Genomic DNA, 12,326 nt, shown 5'->3' on the forward strand with positions numbered 1-12,326 from the left:
AAATTACTATCAATGATTACCTAAAACCACTGTTTCAATGATCCTTAACAAACAAATGCTTAGCTAAATTATGAACCTGACAAGCTACACAGATCTAAACTGAACAATATATTATTCTTATAAGCTTTAAATGACATCATACAACCAAAATTTAATTTCCAGGTAAGTTATATTTGAGTCATTCCATTATAATTCAACACCTTTTAAAGAAATTTTACACCACCGCCTCTTGGATTTTCTTCATTTTTACATATTTGGTACATATTTTAGAATAATATTCGAAACTAATATAAACCGAAACGAAGATGGAAAGCAACGACCCCTTAAAGGTTCTGAATTTCAGGTTGGCGATAAGGTTTGCATCAACAAGGTGAAGCAACTGTTTGAGAAAGGTTATATGCCTAACTTTACTGAAGAAATATTTTACCGTTTCAAAGGGTTCACTGGAAGCTCTACTCTTTACAAACTAAAAGACCACGACAACGAAGAACTCCAAGGTCGTTTTTATCCTCAAGAACTTCAAAAATTCACAAAGAATGATGATGAGTATCTATTTGATGCTATTGACGAAAACGAGGAAGGAATGAACAAGAACAAGTGAATTGGTTAGGTTATCCGCCTGAATTCAACACTTGGATCAACGAAAAAGATTAAATTGCTGTGTAACTCTGTTTACAACTTCTTCGCTTGTGCAGTCCAATAAAACAAACTGTTTATAATTTGTGTGTGGTATATTTCGATAATACAGAAAACAACACCGACGGTATAATATTTATTTACACGATTTATTAACGCTCCAAAATTCAGAAGAACACCTTTTTTATATTGTTTTTTATTATATCAATAAACAAAAGAAACAAGACAGTGTAGTTTCAATCATATTTTATTGACAAATCGTACAAAACAATCACAGAATAGAATCTAATTTAATACGTTTTTGAGGTCGAAAAGTGTTTGGTGATTGATCCTTTAGGACTTTCAAATATTTGAGGATTTCTTGCAATTGGTGTTGGTCTTCTGGAGTTGGTAAGGGATACGCTTCATGATAAACCTTCACATTCACTTTACCATCGATAATATAAGAGAGATAGGCAGCTGGCGCGTAAACTTTCCCACTGGTAAAATTCAAATCAATTTGTTGAGGTAGGAGCTCCTCTTTCACACGCTGGATATGCTGGCTATGATAAGAATTTGAATCTTCTTCTTCGCTCCAGTATAAAATTTGTAAGATATTTTTCGTGGAAGGGAAAGCAAAAAACGGTTGTTTCACAATTAGCTTTTTCGCAACTTTGCAAAGTTGTTCAGGATGAAACGCTTTTCTTCCGACGCGAACAGATAATGAAGCTCGTCTTAAGTGAGGATTAAATCCAATTTCATGCTTCACATTGAAAGTCCTGGCGATGTCAACAACTTTTGCTGTAGCACGTTTAAGTTTTGATTCTTTAGCTAAGCCTTGTTCAGCCCCATAGAATGGTTTATAATCATACGGTTGTGGCACATACTGTAGATTGGTGAGATTTGTTTCTCCATGTTTTCCAAACTATCACATAAAAACTTCCTGGTTTAAATAAACCGTTACTTGCCCTCTCAAATCGGTATTCTTCATACAATCAAAGCTTCTTTTTGCAACTTCCTGGTTCAAATCAACCGTCATGAATATGTGTTACCTTTGATATAGCGTCATCAGCCGAAAAATATGTGCTCACAATGCGCAGGAAGTTCAAATGTCCAATGTGTGAGGACTTCAAAAAATATGCATCAACCGTTATTGCCCGCTCAAATAGGCAGAAAAATGTGCTCACAATATCGTCCTATTGCAGGTTAATACTTTGGGTTATTACATTTACTTGATGAGACATACTTTCTATACTACTAGCATCAGATCCGCAACATTTCATAACAGCTTTTGCTAACAAATTATCCAGTCAATTATTCCGTGATTAGAATTAATGGAAAACTATAAGAAAGAGTAATATTAACCTCAATATAGGTTGCTGATTAAAATCTGTTTAGGCTGAATATTACAGCAGTAAATTTAGCAAATTCAGAATAGATACCAATAAAGTTCATGTATCCGTTCCCTGCTAGCGCATGAGTCATTAATCGTATCATCTTGTGGAGACTCAATCCTCTGTCTACGCAAGGAGTGAGAGGTTTGAGATCAGACATGTTGTCCACTACTTCGTGTCCCAGTAGCTTAGATATGATGGTTTCCTTTCCAATCATACTCTACAAAAAAATGACGATGTACTGTACATGCATCACTTGCTTCAGTGTCAAAGTGAACCAATCAAGATAGCAAAAGATTGGTCGGCTGTCTGCTGGTAACGTCTTAGGTTTGGTTGTTTGCAACAATTATTGGCCTGCCTAGGCTAGGCCAATGAATAACCTTTTGTTTATACCGCGTATGATCTTGGTGTACACGTCGTAACCTCACATAGAATTGGGAAAGTTGTTTCAATTATTTCTATTGTTTTAACACCAGATGTGAAGTTCGAAGTTCAATAAATCTTTGCAGACAAATCTGGCATTGAACAATTTTGTCAACAAGAAAACATTCTCCATAAACGAAACACGTCTAAATGAGGTTCTAATATGCAATAGTAAATTGCCAACTCTCTTAGTTGATTTGGTAGCATGCTGTTCAACGAGACGTAATCAAGAAGATCCTGGAGAATTAGTGCCGCCTCAATAAATTTTTAACAGTATTACAACCCTTCTTGGTGCTTTTTTCAAACATTAAAAATAGATGCTTCCAAAAAATTGTTGCATTCCTAAACATGTTTAGCAACGTCTAGTGTAGTACGATAGCCTACTTAGCAAAGTTCAATAATAGAGCCTGTCGTAAAGTGGTGCTCTATAGCGACTCTAAACTTTAAACATGGCGCTTAATCTTCTTGCTCATAGCACTCAGCAGCCTATCAAGGGAATGAACTGAAATGGTGTTTTTTGAGAGTCGCTGAGACCAATGCACGCATGCAATGGAAACGTTGCGCTATGAAAAGCCTTATGTTGCTAAGGTTTTGTAATACCTGTTGTTGGGTTTCTGTACAAGCAATGACCTTTTCACAATTTCTTCTTTCTGTCAATGCATGAAATATAAATCCCATGTTCCAGTTTTCATCTTTGCATTCATCCAATAGCTTTAGATACAATTGCAAATACATATAGGCTAAATAAACCCAACGAAGAAACTCCATTGACATCAATTTTTTAAGCACTTGTTTTCACTACTTGTTTACGAATGCAAAACTAAAATTGACCGATGTATACTTTTGTTTACAACATAAAAATATTTAGGCCTGTAGATTATTTTTAAGTTAAATATCATATAGCGCTTATATAGCAATAGCATCATATAGCGCTTTTCTAAACAAGCCTAATAGTATTGTATTGAGCAGTAAGCATGTAGCTATAGGCTATACCTTCATCCACTTGTTTGGAACGGACAGACCTAGCTTGTAATCAAATCCAATTCCACCTTCTCTGATGGGACGGCACAGACCGGGCATTTCTGATATATCCTACCAACCAAAATATGTGTGATTGTAGTTATTTTGCCTTTAAAAGAAAATTTTATAGACCAAGCTGGAGCACTGGAGTCAAAATCAATAAAATCTCACTCTTTTTTATTAAATCAATAAGATCATGTGCGATGTGCGTCTATGAAGAAATAATTAGTATGAAGAATGCAGTGATTCTGAACCGATAAGAGGCACTGACCAAAGAGCCGTTATACCAATATCCCAATCAGTAAAAACGGATAAAAACTACATCATCATCATAGGTCGTATACCTACCAAAAACAATACTTGAAACTACCCATTGAATATTTTATATTTGTGTGGCGAAGTTGCCAAACGGCTGAAAGATGGTTTACTTAATGATTCAACACAACGGATATGCTGAGAAATAGAGACAGTGATGGATTGATGTTTTCCTATGCATTTTATTCAGATTTTCACCACAACACAAAAAACAATTTGAATAAACCAACCGTAAAAATGTCAATTGCGGATTGCAGTGCCTGCACAAGCCTGCGTCTGTGGTTGAAAGCCTCAAAATGATACTGAATATAAAACTATCGAAACAGACTTTCAGAATTTGTTCTCAGCTGGACCTTAATGATAATTAATCCTAAAATAGACGACATCAAGATAAGTTTGACAAAAATATTTTCTTCTGTGTAAAATTTTGTCGCCTATGTGAAACTTAGGCCTAAGCTAAATTAACTTGCTTCAGCTATGGTTATTGCATTGGGTTGAAAGTTATAGATCATGTCATTGGCAAGAGTCAAGTAAGCCATCGCTTCCAGATTCATGTGCATTCCAAAGTACTGCTTGTAGTCATTAGAGAAACCAAAATCTGAAACACAAAAATGAGAAGTTAGGAAAACTAAAATGCATCTTGCTTTACATTTAATGCTTAGTTGTTTATTACATGATTGTAATTCGACCATTCAAGCATCGTTATCATCTTGAAAATTAAATCTCGCAGGTAAATTGTTTTGTAGTTTATGCCAACAATAGTGCAAATGTGAAAAATATCATGGGAGTTAAGCTAGTGGGAAGAATCAAAATATACCAGACCTAGATTTATTGACAATACATTGAACACATTTTACAAAAACCGATAAGGTCTCATAACATCCTTGAGCGCAACTATAGACTTTTAGTCGTAATCGCTGTTTTAAAGTGTTTGTAAGGTCACTTCAGATCTGAATTCAGGAGCAAAGGCAGATGAGGAACCAACTGGCAACATGTTTGATGTAAATGTTATATTCATTTTCCAAGCAATGTCTACTTCCAGAGAATCGCCGCTCTGTCTTTCAGTCCCGCTTTTGATGTTCTACCGTTGCTATTGTGAAGAAGTCTTGGAAAATCTTAACTTACCAAACTATTTCAGAGAATTTGATCATTAAAGGATTGGTTTGAGCAACTTTTAAAAATAGGTTACAATCTTTGCCCGACGCAATTGCTTTGCATCAAACAGATTAGTGCACCACCTCACAGCGCCTGCACCACCTCACAATCCCAAAAATCTGGAGAAGAGCTTTAGTAGTTGCGATCCCTAAGCCTCACAAGCCACCAGAGGACCCAAGGAGTTATCATCCGATATCCCTCCTCTGTGTTCCTTTCAAGATCCTCGAAAGACTGATCTACGCACGCGTCAACCCAATCATCGACCCGCTCCTTCCAAAAGAGCAAGCTGGGTTTCGGCGCGGAAAATCCACCGTAGATCAGGTCACACTCTTAACCCAAGACATCGAGGATTGCTTTGAGGCAAAAAAGAAGGCCAGCGCTGTCTTTCTAGATCTTACAGCTGCATATGACACCGTATGGCATCGCGGCCTCACTTGCAAGCTGCTTCGCCTGCTTCCTGACCGACATATGGTTCATGTGATTATGGAACTTGTCAGGAATCGCAGCTTCACCCCTCACGGCGAAGCAGACTGAGACGCCTCAAAAACGGCGTCCCACAGAGATCGGTTCTGGCTCCACTTCTTTTCAACATCTACACCCACGACCTGCCAACTACGGTCTCAGCAAAATACGCTTATGCGGACGACCTGGCAATTCTCCACTCCACAAAGTCGTGGGAAAGTCTAAAAGACACCTTGAGCCAGGACATGAAAACTCTCTCAACCTATCTCCAGAACTGGCGACTGAAACTCAGCGAAACCAAAACTGTGGCAGCAGCTTTCCACTTCCATAATCGGGAAGCTGATCGTGAGCTACACGTCCAGAACAACGGAAAATCTCTGTCCTTCTGCCCCAAACCAAGATATCTTGGGGTGACACTGGACAGATCGCTCACATACCGCCACCATTTGGTGTCACTGCGCAAGAAACTCACATCCCGCGCTGCACTACTCAAGCGCCTGGCAGGCTCTAGCTGGGGGGCGAGGGCTGACACTTTGCGTATAGCAGCCTTTGCCCTTTTCTACTCTTCAGCAGAGTACTGTGCACCTGTTTGGTGCCGCAGTGCTCACTGCCATAACATTAACACTGCCATAAACAGCGCCCTGCGCACAGTGACCGGATGCTTGCGTCCCACACCATTGGACAATCTCCCCATTCTCGCTGGCATCCAACCCACTGAGCTTCGTCGCGAAGAAGCCACTCTGTTCCTCGGTCGAGGGGCACTGGAGCCTAACCACCTTCTCCACCACAAGATCTCTGCCTTACCAAACGAGCACCCCCGTCGACTGAAATCAAGACACCCATTCGTACCAGCCGCTCAACTTCTTATCAACGAAGCTGATGTACAAGACATCTCTGCGGCTTCTTGGGCGGACCATAAATGGAGTCCTGAATGGAAGTCAACCGCCACCAGACTCCATTCATTCATCCCCGACGCCGACACACTCCCCATCGGTCTAACACTACCAAGACAGACATGGGTGCGCCTCAACCGTCTCCGTACGGGCGTCGGGCTTTTCCGCTTAACCATGCACCAATCGGAAATGGCTTCTTCCTCCTCCTGTGAATGTGGTGCCGAGGAACAGACCGCAGACCACATCATCAGTGACTGCTCCATCTTCAAGCCACCTAACGGAATGAAAGGTCTGCGTGTCATGGATGATGAAACTAAAGACTGGCTGCTCTCTAGTAGCCGTCCAGTGTAGTCCTGGAACATCGTGAATCTGGAGTGGTAAAAGGATAGATCCTCGGCCCCAGACGCTCACACGACAACGACGAAACATATTAGTAAGGTTTAGTTTTTAGCTTAAGTAGGTAGCTCAATTTATATTAGAGTTTGATTCGTTTTTTTTTTTTTTTTTAAATACGTAATGTAACATAAAAAGTAAAAAAAAAGTTTAGTTTCTTAATATTGTTTTAATGTCAAATAAATCATGTGCAACGCAACGTATTTAAATCATTATTAATATTTGAAAGTTGATAACGTAATATTACTTCCAGTCTGATCATTGTAGATCATCGACGTAACTCCACGAAACCGAAAACCATCAACGCCAAACTCCTCCAGAAAATACCTAAAGCTGGAGATAAGGAGACGCACAACTTCCCATCTATGCCAAATAGAAGATTAGAAGCATTCTCAACATCATCTTTCACCACAATGTTAAAAGACAAAAACATTCTATAGAAAGTCAGTTGTTTTCCGACGCAGGTTCTTGAAGACAGAACGTTTTTCACTAAACTTAAGTTGCTGGATCGTAGGCATTATTTATCATGATGTAGAGGAGGAATATCTTTGTCTGGCGACATCTGAGTTTGTGTCAACCTGTTTGTGCAAAATTTCTGTTACAATCACATCGAGCGAACATGGCAAAATAGCAAGAACATTTCCGTGTTTGAATACATGCAGCCGCCTGTAGGCTATGACTGATCGATGAAAAACGTTCCTTCAGAATAAGATACGGTTATCAAATGATCAATAAATATTGGCTAGCACCCATTCGTGACAGTCAAAGAAAGAAACGGTCTAAAAAGTACACTTGTAATAAGAATTAAATCAAAGCCTTGCAACTAACTTTGAAAAATTAAATATTCTTGTTTCACGGCCATTTTCACGACCTCGCTTCTCTTCATAAAAGTAGCAGCTATCTGTTCCATTGAATTTGTTCATTCCATCTTTTATGCTCGAAGATGCTTGATTATGAGCTACATCAATCATAACGCTGATGCCCATTCCGTGAGCGACGTTAATCAACTTCTTCAAGTCGTTTGGTGTTCCATATCGGCTACACATTGAACGTAAACAAAATAATTGTTGGTTTTTGGGAAGTAGGCCTAGCTTATGTAAAATGAGCAAACCAACACAAAATGGAAGAATGCGTGTCAAAAGGTTTTACATTAAACTTAAACAAAACAACACATCTCGTGTATGATCTAGTCAATGTATTGCCAAAAACTATGCGCAGTTTTATTTGAAACAGTAATCTCTACAATGAAACATAAAAGTGTATTGGCTATCCAGATATGATACCTTGAGACCGCAAAAAAGTTCGATATTTGATGACCCAGGTCGTCATATCTTGGATGGTCTAAGATAGCCATGAGCAAAACGCAATTGTATCCAAGATCTTTAATTCTCCGAAGCACGTTTTCAGTAAACTGGCGGTAAGTTGAAACTTGGCAATGTTCAGATGCAATGCCAATATGCGCCTCGTATATGCGAAGCCGAAGAGGTTTCTGTGGACGTCCATTTGTAGGCTGCAACACATTTTAAACGTAACAGTTCTACTGATTTGAGAATCAATTAAACAAAAAACTTATTTTAGGCCTAATATAGGCAATAGCCTATGACACATAGCCTATCATTTCTATGCAGTAGTTTAACTTTTTGGCTTGCATTGATCTAAGTGCTTGAATTTTTGCAGATTAGTAGCCTAATTAAGGCTGTGCTTAATTTGTAACTGGTTGGTTGGGTGGGTTTTGAATTTTTATCCTCGGACTGACAAAACCTTTGACAGGTTATTCCTGGCAGTTTTGCATACCGGTACCGTAGCCTACTTGTAGAATGTAGAGGCTTTGTCGCAGGAAAAGTTACCGAAATTGGCAGAGTGAAGTAGTTTCCGCATTTTGTTGGTGTTGCTGCCGAGGAATTATTCCATTCACTAGGTGCCGCTGAATGGAGAGCAGTCGTGAAATGCGTTGCTCAAGCGCACACCCCGAGACCCGAATCATTGCCGCGTGATCTTGAGTCGGGCGCTTAACCACTGAGCTAACGGGACTGTAAGCCTACCACTTTCAAATGCAAGTTCGTGGCCAACCCAATATATTTTCTCCAATGCTATATCTGTCCGATTTAAGACAAAAATACATTTCAGACAAAAACGTAGTCAAAGAGTCGCTATTGACTGTAAATCCTTATAATAGTACATTTACATTCATTCAATTTTTTCCTATTAGAGATATTTCCTCTTATTTTAGTGGAAGACTACCCCCTATTTTATAAAATTAGGCATGTTTTCTTAAGAGGTGTCTTGTTCAGAGACTGGAGTCTCTAATTAGTAAGCTTTTCCGAGCACAAACAATTGCCAATTGCCCTGTACTGACGAGTTACGACTGTCATCACTATTCAATGACTTCCCTCATTTAGACCTATGTCTGTCAACTTGATGCAATAAACTGCCAAGTCGCAGTCACCAGTATTGTAGGCTAACCTGCAGACCTTGATTGATGGCCTATACCTTTACTACAATACTGATATGGAAAACCAAATGCAAGTTGGCGATAGATGCAAACACGCTCTATATAGTTGACTCACGAGGCACACTTCGCTTCTTGCAGGATTCCAAAAAAGCCACTTTGCTGAATAATCATCATCATCATTATCACCATCGCTTCGAACAACGTATTTTGACCAAGGAGAAATTCTTTCTATGTGCTTTCTATTGTTTGTTTCAATCCACAGCTGTACAAAATAGAAACCATTACTACAGTGTCAGCTATGAACTAGAAATAGCTGCTATGACTCAGCTATATGTGTCTAGAAATAAAATGTTTATTTTATGACAGTAATTATAAGAACATGTGAAGCAATGGCAAAGTGGTGAGAATGACTGTATGACCCTCGAGAGGACGTCGGTTCGACACCAATGGACAGCACATGAATTTATTTTCACAAGACAATGACACGTTTATGGTAGAGACGAATGGTTTCTTAACTTTTTCGCCGTCCACCTAATCTTGATATTTAACTTCCAGGCGAAAATGTGTACAGTATAGAACGAAAACTTTTAAATTAAATTATTTTTGAAAGTAGATCTGCAACATTATGTTTCAATTTGTTTTAAATAATAAAGTTGGCCTAGTAGTAGAAAACGTAAAGGGAGATGAGAATTAGTGTCAAAGTGTGTTGACTTAAAATAATGTTTACAGCCCAAATTAAAAAAGACAGTAGCCTATAGGTTACTGGTAGGCTTTTTGTAAACTTTATAAATTGCCACTAAAGTTATTTGACTCATCTACCTTGAGCTCACTAAGATGTGGAATTCTGCAAGTTCCGTCACAGTTCGGCTGGATGTACATTTCCCACTTTCCATAAGCTTTCTTGTCATATCCCCACTTTTCCCAGTTATCTAAAATATGACCACAGCAAAAAAAATTTAATCATTCAAAAAGGGCATAGTTACGTTGTTGTGTGGTTAGCTGGTTTGCGTATAGGCCCACAAGTTGCATAAACGCACTTTCGACGAATAGACAAACCGCTTTAATTATTTTTACAAACTATACACAAAACCGTAGAAACTTTTAGATCGTATATAGCAAACTGCCTCCTAAAAAGAGTTACCCCAGTCAAGTTGGTTGCAGATAGATATCAGATGAAGCACGGTCCACAATATTTATTTCAGAACAGCAAAACATGTGATTAAAATTATTCGGCCCAGGTTCAGCGGATGTCAAGGCGAAAAATATAGGCCTCCAGCGCCAATTGTCTAGGACTAGGTTAGGTTAACCTTGCCACTGAACAACTCTGACGAAGTATAGCCTAATGCAGGGTTTCCCAAACTTTTTTGGGCCACAGACCACTATTTGTGAATTTTTTTGGGCCACGGACTACTAATTTTTCGTAAATAACTTTGTAACTGCAACGAAGGTGCAACAAGTAAGATTTACGATACTGGATAGCAAAAACTTTTGAAATCATTTAAGTTGTAAAGAAGTGCGGCGATTATCTTTGACAGGGTAAGTACTGTACAACGTGTATGTGTGACTTTTTAATGTTTTGTCATATCGCCACGGATCACCTGTGCAGTCGTCGCGGACCACCAATGGTCCGCGGACCACAGTTTGGAAAACCCTGGCCTACTGTACACAGCTCTCAAGCGATTTTTAAGAGTACGTCATCAAGTTCTAATTACAACTCATTCGTTGATGTTTCCAAGACAATGAAGTCAATGCGTAGACCACCATCACCAAAAACGAGAGATGGCCATAAGATGGAAAATTTCAGCTTCAAACATTTTAATTTGACATAAGCTAGCATAGAATATCATGACATATTGATATTTTATTATAATATTAAGTATTTATTAAAATCTTTCTCTGCGCTATTTACAAGAACATCTTACTGAACTCTCCAGTCAGATAAACAGCTCTGACGTTTGGAATCCATTCTTTGCACCTCACTCCTCCTTCCGGTGTAATTATGACTCCGAACTCCTTGTAACTTTCAGTGAATCGGCATAATCCTTCATACTTTTCGATGCGGGTTTTCGTTTTTTCGAAAATTGCATAACTGAAAAATGCCTTTGTAAGTATACAGTTTGCTGTTGTTCAAAAACTTGTGAATCTTATCTAGCCAACCTATAGACTCTAATAAATCATTTCAAGCTTTTTTTTTTCTGTTTTATGCAGCCTAAAACGTGCAAATGCAACCAAATTGTTGCTTTGACTATTGTTATGAGTTTGGTAACTGACATTTTCCATCTCAAAAGAGACTGCTGATTTTGATATTGTAGCAAAGCAGCGGTTGAAATCACCTTGAAGTTTGTTCAATAATAATAATAATAATAATAATCATGCTTTTATTTGCGCTCATTGCGATAACATACAGTACACTGCGATCACAGATGCGACACAACAGACGACAGGAAGCAGCGAAGTGACATATACTTTTCCAGTCAGCTGCTCCCCTTATTTTGGCTTGCCTTTGAGAAGTGTCTTTCGCCGAGACATAGCCGCGTGCTCTGGAGCGGTGTCGAACCCACGTCCTTTCGAACGTCGCGCAGACGTTCTCACCACCCGGCTACGCAGCACTGCATTGTAGCCTGCATTACTGCATTACTGCATTTACTGCATTACTGCTGCATTACTACGCAGCACTGCATTGTAGCCACTTACATTCATTGTAGCCTATATGGGCTATTATACTTTGTTATTAGAAGTATCTTGATTTAGGGTCCGAGAATCTCATCGGTGACGTGCTCAAGCTATCTTCTCAGCTACTCACGTCCATAAAATGAAAATGTCGACACATTCAAGACATTTTTATGGTAGCTTACCGTCGTCTGATGTCTTCTTGAAAGTTACGAAGCTTTGGATCAATTGCAAGCAAGTTGTCGATAGCTGGAACGCCCCATTTGTGAAAGTCGTTATGATAATCGTGGCCGTCCATAGTAAGGATATCGATTTAAGCAACAAACAATTAGAAATAAGAAATAAATGATGTTCACAAGGTTGCGTTGAAAGCAAATTCAATTTGGGTGTTGGCATATCTGTGTCTTTCTTTTATACTGAATAGAAAATAATTAAAATTTTGATTAATTATTAAATTTCTTTCTCAGCTTATATGCTCTGAGCATTTTAAAAGAATGTATGACCTCTTTGTCACGATCAAAATAATAATTAAAG

At 38.8% G+C, this 12,326-nt stretch overlaps 1 protein-coding gene across 1 annotated transcript in view; it reads right to left on the reverse strand.

The window, feature by feature from the left end:
- LOC145778930 (1,4-alpha-glucan-branching enzyme-like) overlaps window positions 1-12,090 on the reverse strand; it is a 28,026-nt gene extending 15,936 nt beyond the window's left edge. The window contains exons 1-11 of the mRNA XM_082590519.1: window positions 11,978-12,090; window positions 11,045-11,211; window positions 9,942-10,051; window positions 9,238-9,384; window positions 7,954-8,180; window positions 7,499-7,708; window positions 6,918-7,033; window positions 4,238-4,365; window positions 3,426-3,524; window positions 3,033-3,143; window positions 2,058-2,229 (exon numbers count right to left, since the gene is read on the reverse strand). Coding sequence (XP_082446645.1) covers window positions 2,058-2,229; window positions 3,033-3,143; window positions 3,426-3,524; window positions 4,238-4,365; window positions 6,918-7,033; window positions 7,499-7,708; window positions 7,954-8,180; window positions 9,238-9,384; window positions 9,942-10,051; window positions 11,045-11,211; window positions 11,978-12,090 — 1,600 coding nt within the window. The remainder of the gene's footprint in view (window positions 1-2,057; window positions 2,230-3,032; window positions 3,144-3,425; window positions 3,525-4,237; window positions 4,366-6,917; window positions 7,034-7,498; window positions 7,709-7,953; window positions 8,181-9,237; window positions 9,385-9,941; window positions 10,052-11,044; window positions 11,212-11,977) is intronic.
- Window positions 12,091-12,326: the final 236 nt, after the last annotated feature.

The sequence above is a fragment of the Aplidium turbinatum genome, chromosome 10 (assembly GCF_918807975.1).
Source record: "Aplidium turbinatum chromosome 10, kaAplTurb1.1, whole genome shotgun sequence".
Classification (NCBI taxonomy): domain Eukaryota; kingdom Metazoa; phylum Chordata; class Ascidiacea; order Aplousobranchia; family Polyclinidae; genus Aplidium; species Aplidium turbinatum.